Here is a 26,473-nt window from a genome sequence, read left to right as displayed (position 1 = left end):
GTAAAAGACAATGGGTATGTGCTGATGAATGGCATTACAGAGACATCACAACACCAAATTCTGAAATCCCTTGTTCAAATACACTTCACTATTAGGACTGAAACAAAAATCATCCTCCCTCACTCTGTGATTCACCATAGCCATTCTTCCTCACACCGCGCACAGAAATGCTGCCAATACATCAGCGTGCTGTTTGCTTGGGGGGCAGGGAGGGCAGGGACAGGGGACATTTTAGTTTGCAAGGCCAGAAGAACATCATTCATTTTTACGTGAACTGGTACTAGATGCACACAATTATGTGGTGAGAACTTCCACAGATCTCAACTGCCATATCTGATGCTTCTTCACAGCCGATTTTTATATAATGATTTCTCTCAAGGATCAAAACCACAACAGATAAAAGCATGGGACTATTACAGTCACTTTGGAAAGAAATGCAGTCTGCTTAACAACATGTCAGCCTACACATCCTACTCACTATAATTCCTTCTCTTCACAGTAACAGGACACACGCGTAAATTTTTTTGTGCTCATGATGTTCATTGCTCATTTATCACCGATACAGGTATAATGCTCTGCCAAGCAAATGACAGTGTAAAACATGGGAATTCCCAAAGTCATGAAAAGCTACTTTGTTGTCAAGTAACAAGAAAATAGAAGAACCGGTAGAGAGTTCACACACGGAAGGGTTTTTAGGGTAGAAGCTCACATAAACAGTTAAACCTATATAAAGTCCAAGACTGCATAATACTGGCAGATACTGGTGTTCACTCTTTATGACTTGGGGGTGATTATGTTTTTTTCAGTGCTATGAAACCAGCATATTAAACAAACTAACTTGCTACCTACATTAGAAATCAGATTATATAGATTCTATATCAAGATGCAAACACTTAACCAACTGAATCTCTCTCATACGCTAACCTCCACAGTGGTGCCCCACAAACAAAAGACTTTAAAGAGAAGTGCCCTTCATCCGGGAGCAACTGCAGGTTTTGTGATCCCGAGAGCAGTCGCTGATCGCAACTTGTAAACCCAACGTTTCAAAACCATTCAGGAGAATGAGTTCGCACCACACAGAGTCACGAAAACAATTTTATTTCCAGTGTTTAAGTGGGTGTGCACACAGGTATAATACAGGTTTGGATTCGTTGGGTCATCATGCAGAATTATATTCTCGATAAAAGAAACCAGTTCCATCCAGTATTCACTATCTACACGCCTATGTTACAACATTTATATCAAATCTGGTATCTGAAGAAAAGATACACATGTAGTATGTACATTTAAGTTACTTATTTTACAGAAAGATTAAAAATTCAAGTCACATAAAACTCAAAATCTGTATTAAAATTGGAAATATAAAACTCCGATATTTACTGGAATGCCTAAGGAATGGAAGCTCTGTAGCCACCTGCGTTAACATTTGTAAAATGTAATGAAACTCGTTAACAGTAAAATGCATTCATTTGTTTGTAATAAGTTTCTCTAATTTAACAATATGGCACCCTAACAAACCAAATGAATTTATGATGAGGCACTTGTTAGTGACTAAACCAAAAGAACAGTTTTTCTGCATACTAATGCCAGGCCAACTCCCAGTCAGAAAACCATGTATACACTACACAGCATGTTGCATCAGATGCTTTGTTCAACATTTGTATGCAGCCATCAAATATACTTTTTCTTAAAATATATATATATATATACTTTAACTTTAGTGTTCTTCTGGCTGTGGTAATGCACTGTGAAGACGTTCCACAGAGCATATTGATGAAAGCAGCCCAAACGAAGGCTGCGTAACAACAACAGTACAGGAAAAAAAAAATATATATGTACACACACACACAAGAGTTACTGGGAAGTGTAACAGTAAGTTAATGAATTGCTGTAGTGGACATATCTCCCCATTTCAAAGATACTGGTAGAATCGAGATCTAACCACCTGGGTCCCAGACAGTTTATGAGGATGGGCATCAACTGCTGGGCTAAAGTTGTTTTTGTTCATATTCTGATAATTTTCACCATTTACCTGGTCTGGTGGCTGAAATGGTCCCGAAGGTGGTGTTCTGTTAATTAAAGTCAAGCTGCTGGAAGAACTGCCTTCATCTGCTTGCATCTCTGCAGATAAAGGCAGATCTACCTTTGATACATCTGCTATGCTAGTGTTCTCAAGTCTGGGCTTTCCAGTTTCACCCGTATTAAGGTCAGTTGTGCTAGTGCGTAAACGTTCCCGTGCAAGCCAGTCTGAGATCGAGAGGTCCTGCGCTGGACATTTTGGCTTCAACCGATTCACAGCTGAAAGCTCAGATTCTCTCTCTCTACTTTGACTTGGCTCTTGAGCCTTCCAAGCATTCAGGACACTTATTTCAGCAAAATCCCTCTGTCCTCCAAGCGTATGCCTTCGCCTGATATTTTTTCTCTTTGCTGTCTCTGCAGAGTTCGCTTTCTGATTCCCAACTCCAAACATGTCATCTGCAGATGATTTGAGTCGCAGCTTTAACCTATCTGTAATTTTAAGCCTCCAGGTAGGTTCTTGCTTGTCAGCCTCACTTTTGGCCGATGTGGCTAAACTGCTTGTCGATCTTCCTTTTTTCATTATGTCAAACATTTTGGTCACAGTAGGTAAGTCCTTCTCACTCTTTGCATCTCCTGAACCCTCACTGTCCGTTTTGTGCCGTGCAGACTTTCTCCTAGACAGTGTATCACATTCAATAAGTTTGTGTGAGCTGAAAAGTCTGCGAGACTCTAACTTTGGTGTTGAACTTCCCTCAGTACAACTTACTTCGCTTTCTTCAGAGTTCCTCCGACTGGTCTTTACCACTTCTGAAACCTTCCCCTTGGACAGCCTTTCAGCAGCAGCACTTGTGGCAAAGACAGGGAAGTCACTCTCACTGTCTGTCTCCATAGGACGCCCTTCGCTGATCAATTCGCTTCTTTCATCATCAGCATCTTCTCCCTTGCTTTCTGTCACCGACTGCACCTCAGGGCTCAGCATACTGGCATCTAAACCAGTCAGATATATAGTAGATGAAGTAGTTGAATAATCTGAGGTGATGGAACTGACATCAGCTGCTAAAAACTCATTGTGTTTAATTTCAGGGCTGGCTACTTTTTTGCATGAGTGTCTGTGCTGGGAAGCCTGGGAGGAAGTGCTTAGCATAGTGCTGGAGTCAGACACTGTCTCCTCAACCTGGGAAGAGGATTGTGAAACAGGCATTTTTGGGTTATTCTTCTGCATGGCTTGCAGACAGCTGAGATTTGGTGATTTTGTACATTTTTCATGGTAAGGCAATGAAGGTTCCTCTGACAGGATACTTTCCTTCTTTAATGACTTCTTTTCATCCTTTATAACACTCACATCTTTTTTACTGCTGTTCTCTTTTTCCTTCAAGACAAACATCCTCTGTTTTCTCCCTATGTCTCTCTCTCTTTCATATTCCCCTTTAGCCATGTCCTCTTTTGTTGTGTCACCACGAGATTGTTCTGCAAGCTCCTTCTTGAAAAACACATTATCCAACTCATCCTCTGAGCTGCTTGGTTGTGGTTTCTCTTTTGTCTTTTTCCGCTTGCGACTAGCTGCTGCAAAAATGGAGGACACAAGCAGTTCCTTGCTATACTGATCCTTTCCAGAACCCCAAGAACCCTGTTAAAAAAAGGAAAAGGGAGAGGAAGCATGATTAGAAATCACAAGGAGACATTCATTAGCCTGAGTTTTTAAAAACACATCCTGAGCTTCACAGCAGAAAGTCTGTCTTTATTCAGGAAATATTTCCATGCTCTTTCTGTAGTCTGTGACATTGCCCAAGAAGTCAGTTTTCAATTCCACTTTTTATCTGAATCCCTTCAACTTAACAAAGACTAGTTTGTATATACAGCTATTTAGTCTTTGATTGACTAATAAAGCAGGCTCCAGTACAGCAAGACAACCTTTTCAAGACTGGTTTACAACTGAAACTGCTTCACAGAAAAGTCCCAAAAGTGTGGTTTCAATCCCTCCTTTCAAGGTCTTACCTACGTGAAAAGAGTAATTTCTCAAACTACTTTTCAGTAGATTTTTCATCTTTCAGGCTCAGTTTTTAAATTGCATCAAGTCATCACTACAAAGTAAGTTTCTTCCTGATTTTTGAGGAATCTACCTTTTGAATTGCATGGAAGCAATAAAGGGAAAAGCCCAATTATTTAATTTTATAAAATTAATTAAAACCTATTTTCACTACACTGACAACACTACCACCTGGCCGCTTCAAAGCTATGTACCTTTCCTACTTACCGCCCCACTGCTGCCTTTAAAACAAGTGGGAAGTTCACTGCTGACCGGTGTGTTGCACAGTGCAGACATTTGAGAAAAGAATACAGCAATGGCATCTCTCGGAAAGGGCAGCTGCTCGTATCGGAGGCCTTTAACATAGTGGGACTGAAATTTGACATCTGCCTACAGCTCAACAAGAGCAGCACAGGTGTCAGCTACGTGGGCTTAAGCCTATGTTCAGGTATCTAGCCCTCTCTCTGACCTGGCAGAAGGAAGACTCAGACCAGCTGCCACGAGCTATGCTCCGAAAGTCTTCTAAAGCCAAATTACTTGTTACTATGCAGCACCGCAGAGAAAGATAGGAGAAGGGGGGGAAGGGCCATCCTCTCGTTAACCATTTTGCCAATAAAACTGGGACGTCATTACTGAAAGAATCATCTAGTTCAGAAAGCCAGTTAAGAGAGTAAGCTTAAAGACAACTGGGAAAGCCAATGCGCACTAGTCATCATCTAACCACTCAGCTGTTGTCCAACAAGGTACTTCTCTGCTCCGCAAGCGCAGCATCACAGCTCCCACGTGACAGTGAACTATCACAGGATGCCTACTATTGCAGCATAAATGCCCTGGCCATACAAGGCAAAGCACTGAAAAGACACAGTGCATTTAATATTTTGGCTCAAACAACTTTTTTCTTGGCACAAATTTCATTCCTATTCACTATCTCCTCAGAAATGAAACAAGTGCTGGCAACAGTGAAAATTTGCCACTATATGACTTCGCAAGCCAAGGTCAAACAGCCATACAATAACAGAGTGGCTGTACTGACCATGACAGCCTCAGCACTGGTGCACTGATTTGTTTACGTGAACACGGACAGGGAAGAGTTGGGAGAAACATCTACTCAACCAACAGTAACAAAAATATTCATGGTTATCCAGAATGTCGGGCCACGACAAAAAATATCCCCCACTCTCGGCGCAGAGATCAGGACAGGGTGGGCAGAAGACACACACTAAGTCTTGCTGAGAGCCTCCAGGGAAACAAGCACCTGAGAAGCCTGCAGCGTGACTGCCCGGCCTCCTGCACAAGGGCTGCCTACAGGCAGCACAAAGAACCTTCTGGACAACAGGTGACACCTCTGAATGCTGTGCCAGCAGATTAGTGCTAGTCCAAAACCGACTGGCCATGGACCACTGGGTGTCGGGGCCTACCAAGTGACCACAGCAATTCTTCTCTCTGTTCGGATGGCACTTCCTATGGCAGCACCTCTGGCCTACTGTAAGAGGAGCAACTATTGCCTTCTGCGGAAGAAAAGGCTGAATTCTACACACACTTTTCTCAGTGAAATAGGGGAAACAGGGAAACACAAATACTGTCTGGGAGTAAGCAGTATGCCCGCAATGACAGGGAACATACTATATACATTTACCTCTACTAAACGAGATGCAAAAAGGAGGTAAGCGCTCACAATTGCAAGAGCTTGGAACAAAGCTGTTTATGTCTGCAGCTGACTGCTTTAGCAGATGCAACTAACCACAAACAAGTGATACTTTTCCAATGTAACACTTTAAAACGATCTGATGAGAAAACAGTATTACCGCTTATTGAAAAGATTCTACATAAGCTCTACAGTACATCTGCATATAAGTGATTTAATAAAGCAAGCAAATATCCAACATATTTCAGAAGCTTATAACTACATCATTGCACAAAAGGATTTACCTTAGATTTTGCTGAGTCACTAGTAGCGGAATCTGTGGAAAAATTAAAAAAAAACACAAACAATTCTGCTCAGTTCTGTGCAATTTTTTTGCTGTTGCTACAGACAATGCTGGACTTATGGAAAAAGACAAGCACAGAACAAAATGTGAAGCAAATAAAAACCAGAACAGAGTGAATAGTCAGAGCTCACAAAGATGCAAGCTGCACCACAGAAAGCCACCGCCATGAAAGGATGCTGTGAATTGTAGGCAGAACCAGCTCAATGATAGGAATGGCAAAGGAGCCCTGTTCTTCTAAATAAAAAACAGAAATACTAATGTTTATTCGATGTTTTAAGTATACAGCCCCTGCAAAACCGCAGCTGAAAGACCATTTCAGGATTGTACTGTGTACTCTCCTGAGATTCAGGATATGCAAAGCGAAATTGAATGTCTTAGTACTGTTGGCTGCCCTAGGTACAAATTATGGTTCATGTAGTCATATTATTTTTGTGAGTTTTTAAAGAAATTAAGTTGTACTTTGTGTGTAAAACCCCAATTATACATCTCCCTCCACCTCTGACTACGTATAGGTAAAATTTTCTTTTTAAATTGGCTAGATTTCAGCAGCTACCAGTTTTGTACTTTTCTATAACAAGCGCTATTATGAAATGAAAAATGGACACCATAGTTTTACTGTCTTGCAAAACCCAAGATTATACAATTATAAAGGGGGTAGGAAGGGGCTAGCACAATGACTAAAAATATGAACTTGGATGTGTTCCAGCTAGGAAGAAAGAGCTGAGCCCCCTGCCACACCCCTTTTTGACACATGGCTAATGCTTTATGACTAGAAAGACTGGTAGACCATACCATGCTATTTCTCCTCAGGGTCTGCTTCAGAGATAACAAGAAACAGCAGAAAAACTTTTAAAAAGTAGCATTGATCTGTTTAAAATACTCTTAAAAGAAAATTTACAGCACAGATCAACTTTTTTTTTCCATTTACAAGAAACGGGGGTTTCTGCAGACAAGGCAGCTACAGTGTGGGCAACAGTCCTCCTTCTTCCTACAGTTCCAGCTGTCCATCAGTGACATCACAGAATCCACTAATGACATCACCGTGTGATAGACTCCTCCCACTTCGCCTGTTGCAACATCAGGACAAAGTGACTGTTTCAGTAAGTGCTGAACAACCCTTTGAAAACTGAAACAAAAGCTAAAGACGAAGGGGTAACATTTGTGGGATACAACATGCTGGGTTAGTGCAATACTATAGTGAAGGGAGGGGGGGAAAAAGTCACCAAAAAAGAGCCTGCAATGCTTGTCCTTAGCCACAAAAGAGGATGGCATTTATAAACAGAAGGAAATCAGCTTTAGTATAGACATACTGCAACATACTTTAATATTAAAGTGTCCACCACTTGACAAGAAAACAAAACTCAATTTTTTGCATTCCTAACGTTTGGAAGGAGCGATATTAGACCACCACTGAAGATCAGTCTTTCTGCCTTCACAACAAACCACTTTACAGCAGCATATCTGCTTCACCTCACGATGATGATTACATGGGTTACTGTGAATAAATAAAATAGTATGTGCAAGCCTCATCTTTTAATGATTATATTCCTGTTAGACAACAAAGTCTTCCAAATTATATCATGCATGATTATCAACAATTCAAGTCTTTAAGAAGTGTTAATGATCTTTTGGAAAAGAGAAAAATAGTTTATTAGTAAAAGAAAATAGGAAGAGAGAGTTACAGTGAGTTAACAGAGTAGGTTATTCTAGCCTACGGACTAACACTGTCCGGGCAAGAGTTACCTGATACGTCTCCAGGAGATACTCCCGTTCTTCCAATGTTGGTGAGTAAATGATCTATGTTTGGCACTGGCTGAGATTCTACAGTGTTTTCCTCCTGAACTGTTGTCTATAGTTAATAAACAAAGATCTCTTCATCATCGTTTCACAAATAGTTCATTATGATTCAATAGCATTTAGAAAACTGCATTATTCACCTGAGGACACGCTTTCCTCACGTATTCTTATTTTCCCATTTTGCTTTATGCTTTTAAAATAAATGCATGGCTTTTTTTTTTAAAAAAAATCATTACTGCAAGGACTGGAGAGCTAAAAAGGTGCTTCTGAAGAGCAAACCATACAGTGATGCAGTTAAGAAATATGCAGACATTCTAGAGGCAGCAGAAGCGGATTCTAAACTAAGTCTTATTAATTAATACAAATATTTATGACACAATACTTACAAGAGGTTCTTCAGCATCATCTTCTGTGAAAAACCAGTCATGCTACAATTTAAAATAAAAAAGGTGAAAACCCCACAGGAAACACAAAACCCAAATGTGGAACAATCAAACATGAACATTATTAAAAATGATATCCTGAAGTTCGATGGATGAACATCAGACGCAACCTGGCCCAATGAAAGAAAAGCTGATCGATCTGCGTACGATCTTATTTTTTAAATAATGAAATGCATCCACTTACTTTTTGGATGAGTGTTTCTACAATTTTATATTGGTCTGGCATGTGCGTAACCATGTGTGTCATGTTATCATCAGATGTCCTCACAAGTGTCGGACCAAATACTATTGCCAGGTTTCTTGGTTCCATCTAAGAAATGAAATATTTCCATAACATACATTTATAATGAGAAAATACAGTAATATGGGCTAAGTACATTTATGTAACTCCATTAGTATGTCTGAGAACCATTTTAAATAAGGACAAAAGGTTTTTAAAAACATTACTGACTCAGGTAGGATGTTATACTACACTAAAACTCTCCTATATGCAGCTACAATAAATGCATCCAACATTTCTGCAATTCAGAGTTCAATCTTGTTTAACCCACTGCAAGTAAACAGATCCACAAGCACAGAAAACTCAAGAATTCAGATATATTTTTTACACTTTCGGGGGATTTTTTTTCCTTCCTATAAAAACTACTTATTTTGTTTAGAAACACTGATGTTTTAAGCATTTTTTTATATAATTTTTTTTAATAAAAAGGCATTGCTAGTTCCATGGGGTTTTTTTTCCTGAAAATGTTTACATGACACACACACAAAAATTAAGCTGGTAATCAAATACTGGATTATGTCTACTGAGAAAGAGCTCGTTCAATTTGCACCTACTTGGGAGAAAGTGGCAGCAACCAACATCATAGATCCAACACATCTATTAATGACAGACTCAGAGATGTATGATCATGTCACAATACTAATCATCCACTTAATTTACTTTTAATGTTACATCTCTTGACAAATAATGCCAAGAAAGCAGCAGCAGAACACTTACCTTCTATTTTTGCTCACTTCTCTGACTTACAGTTTACTGTTGTGAAATAGAATAGACCAATATGTAGAAAGCAAGGTCCTAGTGCATGCCAGAAGGAAGTTGCAAAGATGACACAAGCCCTTAATGCTCACTTCGACTTGAATTGTGGCCTTTGACAAGTCATACAATTATAGTATCACCTCACTCATCTAGCCTTATATATCCTATATGAACATTATTTAAACATTTATACAGCACACCAAAACTATAAAATTGTAAATAAAGTTTAGCTTTAGGCATTGCACTTAAAAATGACATTTATTATCATTTCCTTTTAATGTCAGCTTTAATTCCACTATAAGTTATAATTTGTTACGTGTTTTTTTTTCCATATACACACATATTTTTCTTTCATATTTAACTAGAAGGTATTACTTGCCAAGCTGATGTTGGAACCTACCATATTAATTTGAACCGAGATATTTTCTGATCTTTTAAATTATTTAAGATTGGCCATAGGTTCATTTATATAGCATCAATCATACAAATTTTACTGCTGGACCCTGTGTATTAGTAGCCAAGTAACAAGCCACCACATTACCCGCCCTGAGTGAAGCATCCAGAAACACATGCATGCTGTGCACAGCTTTGCATTCAGCTACCCCTCCCTGAGATCTAAAAAAGGGGGATACTATTATTTGCATTTACTGTAGGATTACAGCATGCATAGAAGCACCTAATGTTAACTCTTCCTCACCCCATGGAAATGACAAAAAGCTATTCTTAGAGGTGGACAAAGACCCTCTAGTAGTGAACTACCACCCTCTGCATGATGAATTTTCTTTCTTCAAAACCGGCCAAAACAGCATCTACAGTGTCATGAAACATTCAAGTAATTGCAGCAAGTCCTGGTCTTAAAAATTACTCAAGCGTCCAGGAAGCCAGACTTCACACAAAGATGGTGCGACAGGTTCACTCAAGTCATAGACATTCACCTGAGCCCTGTCCCGGCACACTCTTGTTGGTGTCTAGATTGTATATATAGACTTCTGATCAATTTAGAATGTAGGCAGTTATTCCCACAAGAATTAATACCAGTTTGAATAAATTTAATTCACACTAAATAGGTGCATATTTTGCAGGAATCCTTAGCCTAATCCAAAAATCTTCTCAATGTAGCAAAAGTCTTAATTTTCTCTACAATAAATTATCACTTTAACAGAAATAATCCTGCAGAAAAACTGTACTTAATGAAAGCAACAAACCAAAATACATTATACTTTTATTTCTGATACCTTGTTCTTTTCTGAGTTCTCCGCTACTGTCTTCAGGTGTGCAGAAAGAAACTTGAGAGTCTCATAATGATGTTCAGGTAAATCATGAATCTGAAACAAACAATCACTATTTCAGAACATTAAACATTTAATGCTAATTTTGTAGTGCACCTACAACACACCTGATTTCAGCTTACCAGTCTCTTCAGCGTTTTCAGACGCTCAACAGGATCTTCTTTTCTATTGGCATCTATAAAATCTGCATATTTGTCTGTTAAAAAAAGCAGTAATTAGTAATTTTTTTAAAAAAAATATGTGCATGCATGTGTGTGTATACACACCCACCCCCAGACCCACCCCTCTGAGAATACAGGTAACACTACATATATATATACACACACACAAGTGGATGAATGACCTCTGGAAGTCACAAATTAGCCCATTATATTGCATATAATATAATAAGATGGCAGTGGGGAAAAACAACAACAGCTTTCACAGAATATTTCAACAGTAAAATTGCAAATCTAACAGTTTTTTGCAAATTCATAATCCCTTCAACATCAGAGAAATTTATTTATAGCTCTCATTCTTAATCTCTACAATCACCATGACTCCCTGCTCTTTAATGAGGAAAGAGGGCATTTATTAGAGTTGGGATGATTCCACTGGATTTTCTCTCAAATCATCTGAAAGTTGCAAGACAACTCTTTAAGAGTAATTCCTAAAGACAAAAATCGTAACGTAAACAACTTACCATTGGTAAAAAGGGGTTCTGGGAGCTTTCTGAAGAAGGATTTCAGCAAACTGCTTATCACATTCAAGTCTCGCCATTTCTACACATTCAGAAGAAAAGGACAGACACGCTTTATATTTCTATAATCACAACACAGCCACAAGTTTTTGGAAGTCCAACCTGGAGATAGTGTGATCAAAGACTTACATCATCATGAACATCAATGTCAGTCATTCCTTTGTTGAGCTCTTCTTGCATACTTGAGATGGCAGCATTATTTCCAGGAACTCTGTAAATACCTGTGTACTCAAGACCTCTTTCTTCAACCAGTTTGCAGCATATATCAACAATCAATGGAATATACTGAAGAAAAAGGAAAAGTTGTATGTAAACTTTAAAGTAATTAATACAAAAAGTATTTTAAAATCACAATGGAAAGAAAAATTGTCCTTCCATACTTTGTTGGTATGAGCTGGGGGGCAGTCATCTAGTCTAACACCAAATGTTCCTACAGCAGATGGCTTCTTTTCAAATGTCTTCCTCATAATGCTTGGAATGCCTTTTCTCCATGTTCCCTTGTCTTTTGGTGGGCTTGTCTCATCTTTTTGTTGTTAGTATAATGCAAGCAAGGAAATAAGAACAAAAATAAGAACATTTAAATCACAAAACCTACTGTGAATACAGGTAACAGATTTGCAAAGATCAAGTGACACCTACTGCATTTTTACTTCTTTCACTGGCCAAGCTTCCTGCAACAACTCACTGAACATCAGTCTGTCTTAAACATACCTTCTTTTACTCTTCTGTGATTCAAAAGATACACTTGAACATACTCACACCCAGATTTGGAAAAGGAAGTAACTGGTTGGTACTGTGGAATTTCATCATTCTAAGACTGAAGGTACGTGAATTACATTTTTAAAAATTAAGTCTACATTTAGTAGAGCAAGATTAAGTGGCTACTGAATCACAATGCCATACAAAATACCGATGAAACTATACATCCATGCTCACACTTGTGCAGACCTACTCACTCTTTCAAAAGTTACCAGATTTTAGTCACTCTCAAATAACTCCAAACAGGACTCCAACACTAAAAAGTATTACCTATCCAAAAATCAGATTAAAAATTCAGTTGCTCTGTTTACCTCTCCTATAAATTCACATAGCAAATTACAATTCCCATTTATCCTGTACGGCAAGTAGCCTAATATACAATAGTACTTCCTTCTTATTCAAGTATTTCTGGAAACACTCTTTCAGCAGATTTGACATTTACTTAATATCTGCAATTTAGTTACGTAATCTGTAGCACAGCAGGGGCAAAGGGATGTTTGCTGGTAGCATATTCACTCACAGCTTAAATTCAAGACTACATTGTTCAGAAGTGGTTGATCAAAAGTGATTGCTCAGCCAGTTTCTTGAATTTGTATCCAACATCCTTACAAGAACAGTCTGATCAGAAATACCATACATTTACACAGTCTTTAGGGAGGGGAGACAAAAAAAAACCCAAACCACAACAATATGGCTTGTAACATTATTTGATAGAGTTCAGTTACCCATTTAAGTTTGTGGTGCCAGCTCATTGGACTTTTTAAAAAATTCAACAGGCATTAATTTTGTTCTGGAAAAAACAGTAATAGTTTCACTCCTGTATTTTACTGTTTTATCCTGTGCTCTTCAGTGGAAAACTTTGGTGTCTTAACAGCGTATTTAAAATATTAACTTATCCTGTCGCTTCCAAGTCAGCTGGAGGCAAAAATATGAATTACACACTAAATTTTAATTTCCAAAGCTTGGCAAAAATTGGTCACAATAAGTGTAACACCTGGATTTTACTACTGTTAACACTACACGAAGCTGTAGGAAGTAAAAACCCTCAAAACCCCCTTGAGAGGGGACTGGAATAAACAGCTTCAGGGACCTGAGATCACCTGAAATATATCTAACATAACATCCAAATGAAGTAGTTACAAGAAATCAGTCATTATAGCTGCAGCTTGAAAAAACTACAGCTGATTAATACTTGGTTTGCATCTGTATATTCATGAGTTTGAAAAATCTGGGAAAGGCACCTCAATGGCCTCACACTGTGGCTTTAAGGAACTAAAAAAATACACAAAACATACAGACCTTTACTGAGAAGCTTCCTTTCAGACTCATCCTTAGGAGAATGTGGACTCTGGGTCCTCTGCTCTGCTTTAGTTCCAAGCAGAGTCTGTCTGATACTTAGACTCTGGCGAGGTGTTTTGGGAGATGGCTCAGTTTTGCTGCTTGAAGAACTGAAACAATATATATTACCTCAGCAAAAAGAAGCTACATAAGAATTCTAAAAAAACTAGTGGCAGCATATAATTCACGTACCTCATCATTGTACTGTATTCTTTAATCCTTCGACTAATTAGATCTCTGCTTGTGACACCAGTATCCTATAAAATGAATTGAGATCTACTTTACAATCTTGTAAAATACACCAATTTTTCTTTTTTTCAGAATACGATTAACTCTTCCTGTCAACAGACCGCATATGAAAAATTAACGTGTCAGTAATTAAAAAACCTGTAAATCTAACAGGCAGTCCTTCAGACCAATAATGACAGAATATCTAAAAAAACATGAGGAAAACTAAAGTGAGTAATTACAAATTATATGCTGCTATTCAGACTTTTTTCCAAAGCAATACAATCTGATTAAATCCTGTTAAATTGAAAGTAATTTTAAATAGAAAACATGCAAGTCAACACACCTGAAAAATTCTGAAAAATCCAGTCCTCTGTGCACACACTACTTCTGTAACTAATTGCTACCACACATACAGCTGAAACAGCCATGAATTCAAATGTGCTTTTATCCATCTGTCTAATAATGCTTATTAATCCATTTTCCTTTGGATACTTATTTCAAATCTGAGCAGATGTGCATGCTCACAGACATGAAAATACTCCTCAGTTGCTCATCATTGCCATGAAAACACACTGAGGACAATTATTGGGACAGATATTTATGTTACGTACAATAGTGTATGTTTGCCTTTTGTAATTAGCATTAACATTTATACTTAGGAACATCAATATTTAATCAGAGAAATAAGTCAACTTTCAAAGTTTCACTTTTACACCGAGAAACTCATCCCACTATACCACTGCACACACCACTGCAATCCAAGTCTGAAGAAAAACCACACTAATCCTGCAATTATCTTTTTAAAAAGATTAGAAATTTTTGACAAATCAGTTTTATATGAAGTATATGTTTAGTCAATTCAGCAACAACATTAATTCATTTATTTCCAAAGTATGTTCTCTGATTATGAGTACATCAGGCTTTTTTAAAGTCTGTTTACTCAGTTACCTTGACTTTTACCTCATTTTCTTGTATGTTCCTGTACACATTTCGGTCTACTGTTTAATTGCACATGATTTCTTTTGTTGAAGTATTAATTGCAAGAAAATACAATCAATTTAGAAGACAAGAACTACGGCTTCTGCATTATGTATTACACAATTACCTCATCATTTAAGTTGCTGTTGTCTTGTATTGCTTTAATCCATGCTAACATATTATCTCTGTCCTCAGCTTGAAACAGATACTCGCAGTCTGACGTGGTGAGTCTAAATACGTTTTTCCTCTTCGTTTCACAGTATGAGATGTCTATCAAACAAGCATTGATGCTTATAGGTTGTTCTTCTTCAGACAGGGTCACTTGTTCCTTTTTATCCTTGTACAAATAAAGTGAATGACCTCGAAGAACAACATATAACTGCTTCCACGGTCGAATGCTCCCACCAACTCGCTGAAAAACATCAACCAATATGCTAATTTGCTTATTTGTTACAAAGAATGTTTCTGGATTATAAAAACTGCCTACAGAACTTTTAAAAAGACTAACCACCGACCTACTTCTACCAGTCTTAAGAACAGCCTGTGGAAAGACTACACACAAGTGGGATTCACTAACTGCTCTCCATCAGAGGAATGAATCGCTCAGTCGCCTGCCCTACCTGATCACCCATCAAGTGTGTGTTCATGTATGACAGTAGCAAGAAACAGAATGTAACTAGAATTTACGGGAGGCATTACTACAAAAGCCGTAAAAAATATGTGGCGGACTCTCGCCCATGCTTTTAAAACTTAATTCAAGTCAGACTTGCATTTACACACCACTGCAATTCCAGACTCCAAATTGTCCTTAAGTGTTAGTCTACACTTGCGTATAGGGTTAATTTGAACTCAACTCTATGTCGTTCACAAAAATTACCGCTTTTTTTCATTATTAGCAAAGAGGAAAAAAAGACCACAAACTATCATTATCAAGGGACTGATTCTTACTACTTGGTCATTGGGAATTAGTTTACTTCACAGATACTTCAAAATGTAAAATTAGGACAGTTCAGAAAGCAGTCTGTAAAAGCAGCTGAGGAATTCACTAAAATAATGTTCTAACAGGTCTAAAATTTTTTCAAGTTTTATTGATGCTCAAATCCAAAAAAATTAATTAAAAAAGCAATACAGGGAGGCTTCAGGTTTCTTATCTTAGTTTTTCACCAGCTTAATATCAGTGCTAGGTTAAAAAAGCTAAACATGACAGGTACCTTTCCTTTGTCTGTAACAAGCTGACGAAAATGGAGCCAACCTTCCTTAGAGGCATCACCAAAGACCTCTGAAGAAGAATCTTTCCGGGAACCAGAGTCTTCTGAAGATTTCTGGCTATCTGGGACCTAAAGAAAATATCACAGAAAGATGACCACAGTTTACTTCTAAACACATTTCTCTACAATCCCTCCATTCAAGATGTTTCTCACTTCAAAAACGCCCCTAGAAATATCATCCTGGGAAAATATAATTTCTAAAGTTTCCATACAACAATAGTGACCTTACACATCCCAAGAATACTCTGAGAAACTGCAGGAGTCTTAGACTCTCATTAGTAAGTTTTTACATAAGCACGCCATAGATATGCTTTGTTTACAGAGGCTGAGGAAAATGGCAATCAAGGACCATGTGGTGAGCCTAGGAAGGAAAGAGACCATGTTTACTTATGTGATGCATACAGCATGAACAATTTGATGAGCAATTCCAATAAACTTCATGTCCATGTTTAACACATCACTTTGTATAATGGAGTTGTGTAATACATACAGCTTGTCACAACAGTATATGTAATTCTTTGGAGTTGTTATAAACACATTTACCTACCTTAATCCCCTTCAAACTAGACACATGCTTAATGGATCTGTTGGGAGAAAAACGAAAGGTTAAAAAGAGCTTTTATACACTTTAAAAAACAGATCTCCAAATTAATTGATATTTTCATGAACTCACGATTTTCCCTCTTCTCTGTAGTCATCCAGTCCTTCATCATATGACTTTGATCTCTCAGTTTTTGCAGCAGGCTGGCTATCCAGGACACTAGGCCGGATGGATTCTACAAACAAATAGAAATTTTTTAGCATGTAGGAACCTGTATTACATTTTTGCTATTTTTTTTTTCAAGCAATAGAGAGTTTATAATTTTCACCCCTGTTCCTCAGAGTGTAAAAGGACAAAGGTGCATAAAAAAAATCAAAAAATGAAACCAACACTCACCATGATCATGTGAAAGCTGTCGCCGAATTAGAGGGACTGGAGATGTGGGACTGGGAGGAACAGTTGTTACAGCTGGTGCTTGAGAAGCAGATGCAGAAATAACAGCAGAAGCAGGAATGTGTGCAATATCATGGTCAATACTAGGACTAGTCGGTTCATCTACAAAGGTAATATGCCATATATTAATATATTAAATGTCTTAATCAAATGCTTAAACTAAATAGCTGTCTGAAATCATTATTGGGATATCTTAAACATGAAGTTTTTCAAACAAACATAAGGGTTCAATTCACTCACAATGTCAAATGAATTTCGATTATTTTTTTTTTTAAGAAGCCTGCTTCATTTCATAGGGATGTTAATTGTACATTAGAGATAAGGGCAAAGAACATCATACCTGATTATAGATTTTACTGTAAGTGAATGAACCAGCAATTATTTGCTAAACTCTTGCAACACTGTTTTCAAGTAGACTATTTTTGTTTACGTTCATAAGTGAAAACACACTTGCTACATCACTAAGCATAAACTCAAGACAGATAACTACAATTTCATACTGGGCAGACTACCGAGAACCATTTGGTTTAAACAAGTGTTCAAAATAATCAAGTTACAAGCAAACAGAAAAGCATTTTAAATAGATACCCAGCATCCAAAGAATCCCCCCATCCTCCATACATTCAGATAAAGAAGTATTAATATTTTTAAAAGATGGCACTACTACATACCAATTAGTTCTTCCACTAATTGTTCATACAAGCGATTGCATGCCATACATGCCCAGCACCTCACAGTCTCAATAGCCACAAGGGTCATCATGAAAGATTCCAAAAAGCTTTAAGTATTTCTAGTATTTAACACGTTTCTTACAAGATGGAAGAAGCAGCAAGATGCATTTTCAGTCATTCTGAGAAGAGATGTAACATCTTCTAGAACACATTACTAGTACTAGAAAGATAATTCTACTTCATGTTCCACTAGAAGAGGGGATGGGGGGGAATCAAGTCACGAGCAGGGACTGAACTGTACTGCCATAATGAATATGAATGTATTCTAGGTGCTAAGAATTGTAATATGCAGAGCTACTGAAAAGCCTATTGAAATCAGTGAACACTCACAGACAGAGGTTTATTCTTTGCTTTGTGTGAACACAACTGCATGTGCTGCATTGTGTTTTTCCAACAGTCACTAACAGTTCTGTTAAGGCAGCACTTGTACCATCCAAATTTGGCAATGTAAATTTAAAACAAGGTAATAAACAATTAAAAGTAAGGTAAAAAAACAGGAAGGTTTAGCAATTACAGCCCTCTAAATTGTCTGGAGTAGAAAAATATAATTTTTCAAGTTTTATGTTAGAAAAGCATACCCCCAACAAACTAGCTGCAACCTAGAAACATTACTGAGGAGGGAAAGCAAAAGAATTCACAGTAAACTTGTGATATAACAATTCAAAAATGTCTAAGTTTTACTTGTATCCACTGTGATAAATTAGAAGGATTTACAGACCTCTTCTATACATCAGCTAGGGGATAGGAAGAACCTCAGTTACACTTCCATTTCTAAACTACAACAAGCTCGCTGTCCTATTGCATTTTTTCATTCGCTCAGCTGCCCTGCAGCAAACCCTGAGAGAAGCACACTAATGTTGACTAAGAAATATAACCACTTGACGTATAAAAATATAATTTAGATGAATCAGAGATCTATCCAGGTGGGAGCAAGCTTTGGAAGGTCCCCTAGACCAGCCTCCTTCTTGAAGCAGGGTTAGCACCGATTTCTGACCACACTGCTCAGGGCTTTTGTCCAACAAGTGCTGAACACAGCGGGGGGCATGATCTCTTCCCTCTGTATCCTGGCTGTGCTCTTATTGATGCAAACCTGGATGGTGCTAACGTCTTCACCACCATCAAGGTGCTGGTACCACTGCAGGAGGTTAGCCTATTCCAGGAGCAGGACTTCGCATTTATCCTTGAACTTCAAGAGGTTCCTATCAGGCGATCCCTCTAGGCTAAGTCCTTCTGAATACGTCTTCACATGTATTGACTACACTCCCTAATTTAGTGTTCTCTGCAAACTTGATGAGCATATTCCGTCTCCTCTCTAGGTCACCAATAAAGATATTAAACAAGATGGACCCTGAAGAATGCCACTTATAACCAGCCTCGAGGCAGAATATGAACCCTTAGCCACTACCCTTTATACATGATGATCCAGTTTTCCTATGTACCCAGCAGTACACCCATCGAGACCATGGCATAAGGATGGTGTCACAGAAAAGGTCAAAAACCTTGCTAAAGTCAAGGCTGGTGTCTTTCTCATGTTATCCTCTCATTCACAGAGCTAATCATCTCATTATAAAAGGCAATCACATTGGTCAAGCACTATTCACCCTTGATAAATCCACACTAGCTACTCCCAATCATCTTCTCCTTCATGTGCCCAAAAATGTTCCAAGAGGACCAACTCCATGATCTTCCTAAGGATCAAGATAAAGCCAATTGACTGCCTTCCCTGAATTGTTCTTCTCACCCTTTTTCAAGACAGGTGCATAACTTGCTTTTTTCCAGTTAATAGGAACCTGCCCCATCCTCATGATCCTTCAGAGATGACAGACAGTATCTCTGCAATGACATCAGCCAACTCCCTCAACACCTTCAGATGCATTTCATTGGGTCAGATGGACATGTATGGGGTTGAGCTGCACTGGAGCCGTCTTAAGAGTTCACTGGTTTTGGTTTGGTGGGTTTTTTTGGTTAAGGAAATTTTTTAGTTAGAATCGTAACATATAAACATGGGAAGCAAATTCACAGAATAACTTTATTCCAGGGAGGCTTACCATCAGGGATGCTCAGGGTATCATTAATAGAGAAAGGTGATTTCTCCCACCAACCCCTGGGGATTCAGACTGCTGAATCTTTCTTCACTGGCAATAGAAAGTGACCAGAAAAAATAAGCTTCCCAAGGCTAAAGTCATCTTTCATATTTATTCACCTTTGGACATGGCAGTCTTGCAAGCAGTATCTCAACACCTCAAAAGACTGTAAGAAGGAATTTAATTATTTAGTAAGTGTATTGCACACCACATTACCATTTAAAACACTAATCAGGTGTTTCAATTTAAACAGACCATGTGAATATGTGGCTACAAACTTTAATTCAGCAAGTATGCATTTTATCAGATACTGTTATTTAAGATTCAGATCATAGAAATGTAATGGCTGTGCAGTAACACACACTTAAAAAAAGAGCTTTAAATTACTTTTCATGGGAATAATGAAAGACAGCATGCATACACAAAAAAATCCACCAATAAAAATCACTCAACGTACAATTTCTCGAACTACATACACTGAAGAGGGTAACTGTACTTTAATGTTAATTACTGGCTTTCTGAAAACCATACCCAATTCTTGGATTAGGTAAGTGTTTAAAGATGCCCCTGTACTACTTAGTGCAATTTTGGTTACTCATAGAGCTTGTGAAATTGTAACAGTGCTCTTTGTAAAATACGCAGCCTTCTACAGAAGGCTACATGGCAGTAACTCATACTACTTTCTGTCTCGAAAGCAAAGTGCTAAGAGTCATTAAAAACATTATCTTCATTCCACTGAGGCACAGGTGTGAAGGTTTCTATGTACCGAGGTGGCATCTACCTGACAGCCATTACAGTATTTTAACCACTGCATCTCTGTTACTTTAATAATCCTCTTAAACAACAGGTTATGGCTTTTGGAGTGTAATTTAAGAATTAATCTTACATGGCAAATTCATCTGCTTATGGCAGAAAAGGTGGCACAAAACTACCAAGCACTTATTAGAAGAATAACAAAAAATATTTTCTTTACTGACAGACAGACGGGACATGCCAGAGACAGGAACAGACCCTGCAGCAAGACTGGATTTAGAGGCACTCCCTTATATCCAGCCCAGTGTCAACAACCCTTCTGCATGCTACATCCTTGGCCCGTCCAAGCACTCCATAGTACACAATGCCATGACAGGCTCTGCAACATCACAACGCACAACACTACCTTGCTCAAAAGTATTCTTCTTAAAATACAGTACATGAAAGCTCTAAAATCTTGTCCTACATCTAACAACTCCTCTGTGCCTCTCTGTTTAGGTTTGCTGCAGCTTGCTATAGGCAGCATTTCCCTTAGGGTGCAGCCACATGGACTGGCTCTCCCTTCCTTCATCTCAGTGGCGGCAGGACATGAGGGGCCAGGCAAAGGCTGCAGAGGCACAGGCACAAGCGGAGCAAGGGAGAGCAGAGCAGGGCAACACAGGACCCAAGGAAAGAGGCACTGGTGAGAGGATGGAAGGAGGAAAGCAGAGAGGGCAGCAGGATACCCAAGGCAGGAAAAGGATCTTCACCCACGCAGAGGTAAGAAGTTAAAAGGTCTATCTCAACAGCTCCTCAATGCCAAGAAACCTCAAAAGAAGCTGAATTTAAGGTAAACACAGACATACTAATACAGACTATTTTTCTTAAAAGCCAAAATAAATGTCAAATAAAAAGACCATATATACCATTTCACCCGTGTAGTGAAAAGGTCATAAATAACCAATAAAACTAGTGAATTGTTCAATCAAAAATAAACTATATGGAACTAACCCTGCTATCACACAAGACAGCACAAAGGACTAATAAATACCCCACAGCTGTGACTTTCTTTTTGTTACACATCTTTAAGTACAAACTGCTGCATCACATATTTCAACCTGCAAGGGTAAAAGCTCCAATAATTCAGGACTTCCAAGCCTAAACCACATGGTTTGGAAAGAAGATAACACTACTGCCTGGATTCACCATGAGGCACTACCTCATTTTTCAGAAAAGTACCTTTAAATATATTTTTTCTCTTAGTTTTTAAGTACTTCCAGCACTGACAGCACTGCTTGTCTTTACAAAGAACTTCTTCATACATCTACTCTACGTAATTATCCTCATGTGGCCAAAAGAGTATAATGGAAACATGTCTGCATGCTGAGCACATTCATTTCTGTAAGCCACAGAAACACAGCACTGGAACCAGCCTCCTGAATCATTCAATCCAGTCCTCTGCTAATGTGCTCATATAAATAGTATGTTTATTATACTGACCGAGTTTCACACAAACAGAAAAGGCCTTACCAAGGTTATTCATGTAAGACTATTCTGAAAACCTTATCTATGACAGTCTGTTGCTTATTTCAGTGCTAAACAAATTTGTATCTTTCCATACTAAGTAACAGAAAGCAATTCTAAAGGTTTCTGTTCATAGTAATACCCCACCACATAAAAAAGTACAACTCTCAATATACTTTTTCTGGCCAAGAACCCTGATAGCATTCCTTTATTACCTGTAATTATTACTTTACATTATAATGACATAAGGATGATTCACACTTTGAAAATATTAACCATTACCAAACAAATCTGATGCCTCTACTCAATTAAAACTCTTCTAGATGTTGTGAGCTACTGACTTCAAATTTTAAGTTTTAATTAAAAAAAGGATTTTTTGAGTTACAGAAGCATTTTAACAGTATTTAAAACACTAATCTGTAATTTTGTGTTTTGGCTGCTATACTTCAGACTACCACGATGATTTAAAAAATTGTTCTTTGGATAAGAAACATTGAAATTTTCAGCCTGGAGCAACAGTGACTTGGCAGGCCACACAGTAAAACCCTGAAAAAACCCCAGAAGACTGATACTTATCTTAGAAACACTGATGACATGTTAAAAGCTGTGCCAATGCTATTGCTGAAATAATGGAGGCAATAGTCCCTCAAAAATGAACATCTGTCAGCTCTAATTTCTACTGCAGTTAGATTTTTATTTTCATAGTTTGGAACGGCTAGGGAATGACTTGTAAAAAAAAAATCACAATGGCTGAGTATTTTCATATTCTTGACTACTAACAGTTTTTGCTAAAATTAAAGTTTCCTTAAAAAATGTTGTATCAACCATCTGTATTCAGCCACCATTTGCCCTTAAGGTGTCCACCCATTCTGGGCTGATAAGCCACGATCTCCCCTGCTGAAATTTGAGGTTTTGAATTTGTTTCTGCCTGATGCTTATCTCTTACCACAAGGAGAAAACAGAATGATGGGTACAATCTTTCAATTATTTCTTCACTGCATATGAGAATATTTCTGGTTGTTTCCCTAACCTTTCCCTACTCCTACCATCCTAACCCTTTTCACAGTGTGTTTGCAAGCATATAAATTTATTTTCTAGTTTCAAGAATATAACTGCATTCAGTATGTGTATGTTCACATTAATGTCTCCTGTACCAGAGTCTAAGCAGCCTACAGTGAGAGGCCTAAAGATGCAAGGGAAGGAGAGGAAAGGTATGGCATCTACTTCACTGAAAAAGGTACACACCGATAAGGTAAACCTCTACTTCCAGCATCAGAAGAATGTCATCACTTGTACAATAAAGATGTCTGAAAAGTTTTAACTACTGCTGAGTGTATTAGAATGTTTCACCTCCTAATTCCTTAGTTAATTAAAAAAATAAAGGTGTTTGCTAACAACAACAAAAAAAGAATTAAAAAAATGGTTGAACAGAAATCACATGAAGCCAGCTAAATTTATCCTATCTGTTAATCAACGAGTACCCCAATAATTTTACTATGACAGAAGTTTGTAAAAAAAAAAAAAAAACAAACCAAAAAACTAGAACATAAAGAGTAATCTTTATTACTATGAGTAACATAGTTTTGAAAACTATGAGGATCGGCTCTTACAGCCAGGTGAAAAGCAGTCTGTCTGATTACGAGCACAGCAATGACCATGGTTTGTTTGCCTCTAGTAAGGGTAGAAGCAATAGAGAGATAAAACCATCAGTGGCGTGGAAAGGGGGAATAATCAACATTAGCAGTCTGCTTGTCACTCTTACCACATTTGTATCAGAAATTCAGTCAGTAGGAGACAAGTTTTAAAAAAGCCACAAACACAAAAAGGGAGTAAATACCATGTAGTTACAGCTGTGAAACTCCTGGCAACTCTTCAATTAAATCAATACAGGCTATTAGATAACAAAATTGTATTACAGTACAGAAGACAATGTAGAAATTTATGGAGCACTTAAAATCACATTTGGCTCGGTGATACTGTAAACTGTAAAGGGTAGGAGAATAGAAAGTACCAACATTAAATATCACATATTCTTGTCCTGTTCTTATACCTTTCCTTACGTATCAGTTTCAGCCAGAGAGAGGACACTCACCTAATTTTTACAACACTTTGGTGTTATCAAAGTCTGGTCAAATATTTTTATCTGGCTAATTTTCTCTCATTTATTCACAAATTAATAGTGGAATGAACTGACCTAAAATTTTTCTAGGGTAAGGATGTACTAGATAGATATTTTAAAAAATGGGATCACACCTCTGGGGAAAAGTCTTCATATTTATCTGATGCTAATTCATGCCTAAAAGAAAAGCTTGTAGTAGGATGACCATAAATTTGTTTGATTTGCAAAAAAAATTTAGCCTAAATAAACATCATCATCTTGAAGTCTAAGTATTTTAAAATATATCCATTTAAAATTAATTTTCATGTCATAACCCACTGTGAAGTTGGAAATAGCATTCACCCAGTAGTAATGGCCGAAGCACTAAACTGCACTGCAATCAGGTTAAATATCAAAACAGTTTCTGCATTTCACTCATATGGGTAATTCATTCAACTCAATTATCCTTTTTTTTAATTGTTTTTGACTCTACAATAAATGGTGTAAGAAAGAAAAAAATAGTTTCAAGATAGCTGCCAATCTCTGACATGCATACTAGACACCTGTGTCTAAGAAATCTATTAGAAGAACTATAATCTGAACCCACCTTTACTTCAGTTACAAAAATGTTAAGTAGCAGTCTAATTTCCATCCCAGTGCAGGTTAACACATCCAAAATTACCCAGTACATCAGAAATTTATCATTTGCCCTTCTCTAAACAGAGAAATTGTGTACAGATTACAAATCTGAAAAAACATGCATTAAACACCACAGTTGCTAATACCATCATAGAGATAATGGCACATCTACTAGTCTAGAGAAGAGGTGAGACCATTTCTGGGTAAAAAGAGTAACCTTTCATTAGGCTAACTAGTACAGTTTGAAACAGTAGAGAGCAATTCAAGAACTAAGCCCTTCTTTGGACCTGAAACAGAAACAGCAGCTTTACAAGCTAACCACAATACCCTGCATTTAGTAGCTCAAGTACTGAATGCTGCAGCAGCAAGGTACATTTTTCTGTAAAACTGGCAGCTTCCTCATTCCCCCAAGAATATCTGCTTACCTGAAGAAGAGCCTGAGCACATACCATCTTGCCTCACTTTTTCAAATAAATGAATTTCTCCTATAAAAGATACTACATTTACCTACTAGGTTTGCTCTCAACAGATCTCTCATTTATATTAGAAAGTGCAACCCAAATTTTCATCTCCCTGCTTCAGAACAGCCTTTTGTGAAAGTACTACTGGTAAAACGCAGTTCTTCAGCAACCCACCATAACCCCTGCAAGAATGCCATGAACAAGCCTGCCATAAACCTTGCCATAAACAAGCTCCATGGCAGCTCTGCTTGGATTTGTGTTTGGGGTGCAGGGCTCCATGCTACTTACAGAGCTAAAATCATCCTGATTATGTACATTCTCAAGAGCAGGTTAGTCACAAAATACTGCTGCAGAAGCCAACTGTTCCTGGCTTAATTTCTACTGAAATACGGTCTCGCCGTTATCTACTACTTTTAATGAGCATAAAGTGGTAACAAAAATAAACACACCATGAAGTATTTAAAACGGCAATAATATGTAACCTTGGAAGATATTTCTTCCCCTCAAATTTATTTTGTACACTACTCCAAAGCTCTACTGTACAAATAACCTCAGTAAGTGCATTTATGAACTGAACCATATCTAATAAAACCCAATACTGAAACGATTATGTTGATGTAAACATAAAGGAAGCAGTGAGGTTGCCAACACCAAGGTATGTCTTTATTTAAAGTAACGTCCTCTCAATCATGGGGGGGTATTGGTGGTGGTGGTGGGAACAGATATGGGGATGGGGCATGGATGGACATCCAAACCCAAACACAAAACAGAAAAATCCAAGCCCTTTTCCTTCAGAAGAGTTCAACAGCCTAAAACTCAGTTTCAAAGTAGATCTAGGGTTTTACTGAAAAGCCTTTAAGTAAGGCTTTTAGCAAGTGAAGCTGTAATTAAGACATGATAGAGGAACGAGCAAAGTCAGAATCGTGCATATTAATTCTAACTTCAGGAGATGCCCACTTTTAATGACAGTTGATGCTTTTCCTATTCAGAGAGGGTTATTCCATCTTCAAGGTGCTGAGATGGTAGTGGAAATTTTCCACAGCACCTGTACCAGCACAAGAATTTTTGGCTAACAACTCGCCACAAGTACTGGGCAGCACACGCACTAGCAGCCCCACTTTTTAATATTTCTGGAGTATTCAAGAGAATTCAGTCCAAGAGGCTAAGGAGCTCATAAGAATTCACACAATCCCATATGGTGTTATGCCCAGAAGCTGCAATGGAGAGTTACAACTTTGTCTTAACTGCTCAGCTGCTACCAGAATGTAGCACAATTGCCATGTTTAAAGGCTTTTTTGA

The 26,473-nt window shown here is 37.9% G+C and overlaps 1 protein-coding gene across 5 annotated transcripts in view; it reads right to left on the bottom strand.

Annotated features, from left to right (window-relative positions):
• Nucleotides 1-1,082: 1,082 nt before the first annotated feature.
• Nucleotides 1,083-26,473, bottom strand: part of ARHGAP21 (Rho GTPase activating protein 21) — a 121,442-nt gene continuing 96,051 nt past the window's right edge. For all 5 annotated transcript variants that reach the window (XM_080384832.1, XM_080384829.1, XM_080384830.1 and 2 more), the window contains 17 exons: nucleotides 16,849-17,007; nucleotides 16,585-16,687; nucleotides 16,459-16,495; nucleotides 15,855-15,980; nucleotides 14,771-15,055; nucleotides 13,627-13,691; nucleotides 13,396-13,544; nucleotides 11,718-11,860; nucleotides 11,467-11,622; nucleotides 11,281-11,359; nucleotides 10,721-10,794; nucleotides 10,545-10,634; nucleotides 8,458-8,583; nucleotides 8,217-8,258; nucleotides 7,777-7,882; nucleotides 5,975-6,006; nucleotides 1,083-3,646 (listed from right to left, as the gene is read on the bottom strand). In XM_080384832.1, coding sequence (XP_080240958.1) covers nucleotides 1,913-3,646; nucleotides 5,975-6,006; nucleotides 7,777-7,882; nucleotides 8,217-8,258; nucleotides 8,458-8,583; nucleotides 10,545-10,634; nucleotides 10,721-10,794; nucleotides 11,281-11,359; nucleotides 11,467-11,622; nucleotides 11,718-11,860; nucleotides 13,396-13,544; nucleotides 13,627-13,691; nucleotides 14,771-15,055; nucleotides 15,855-15,980; nucleotides 16,459-16,495; nucleotides 16,585-16,687; nucleotides 16,849-17,007 — 3,506 coding nt within the window. In that variant the 3' untranslated portion in view covers nucleotides 1,083-1,912. The remainder of the gene's footprint in view (nucleotides 3,647-5,974; nucleotides 6,007-7,776; nucleotides 7,883-8,216; nucleotides 8,259-8,457; nucleotides 8,584-10,544; nucleotides 10,635-10,720; nucleotides 10,795-11,280; nucleotides 11,360-11,466; nucleotides 11,623-11,717; nucleotides 11,861-13,395; nucleotides 13,545-13,626; nucleotides 13,692-14,770; nucleotides 15,056-15,854; nucleotides 15,981-16,458; nucleotides 16,496-16,584; nucleotides 16,688-16,848; nucleotides 17,008-26,473) is intronic.

The sequence above is a fragment of the Falco punctatus genome (genome assembly GCF_963210335.1).
Source record: "Falco punctatus genome assembly, chromosome: 4".
Classification (NCBI taxonomy): Eukaryota; Metazoa; Chordata; class Aves; order Falconiformes; family Falconidae; genus Falco; species Falco punctatus.
The sequence above is the reverse complement of the archived record's forward strand: the minus strand, read 5'-3'. Positions and strand labels throughout refer to the sequence as shown.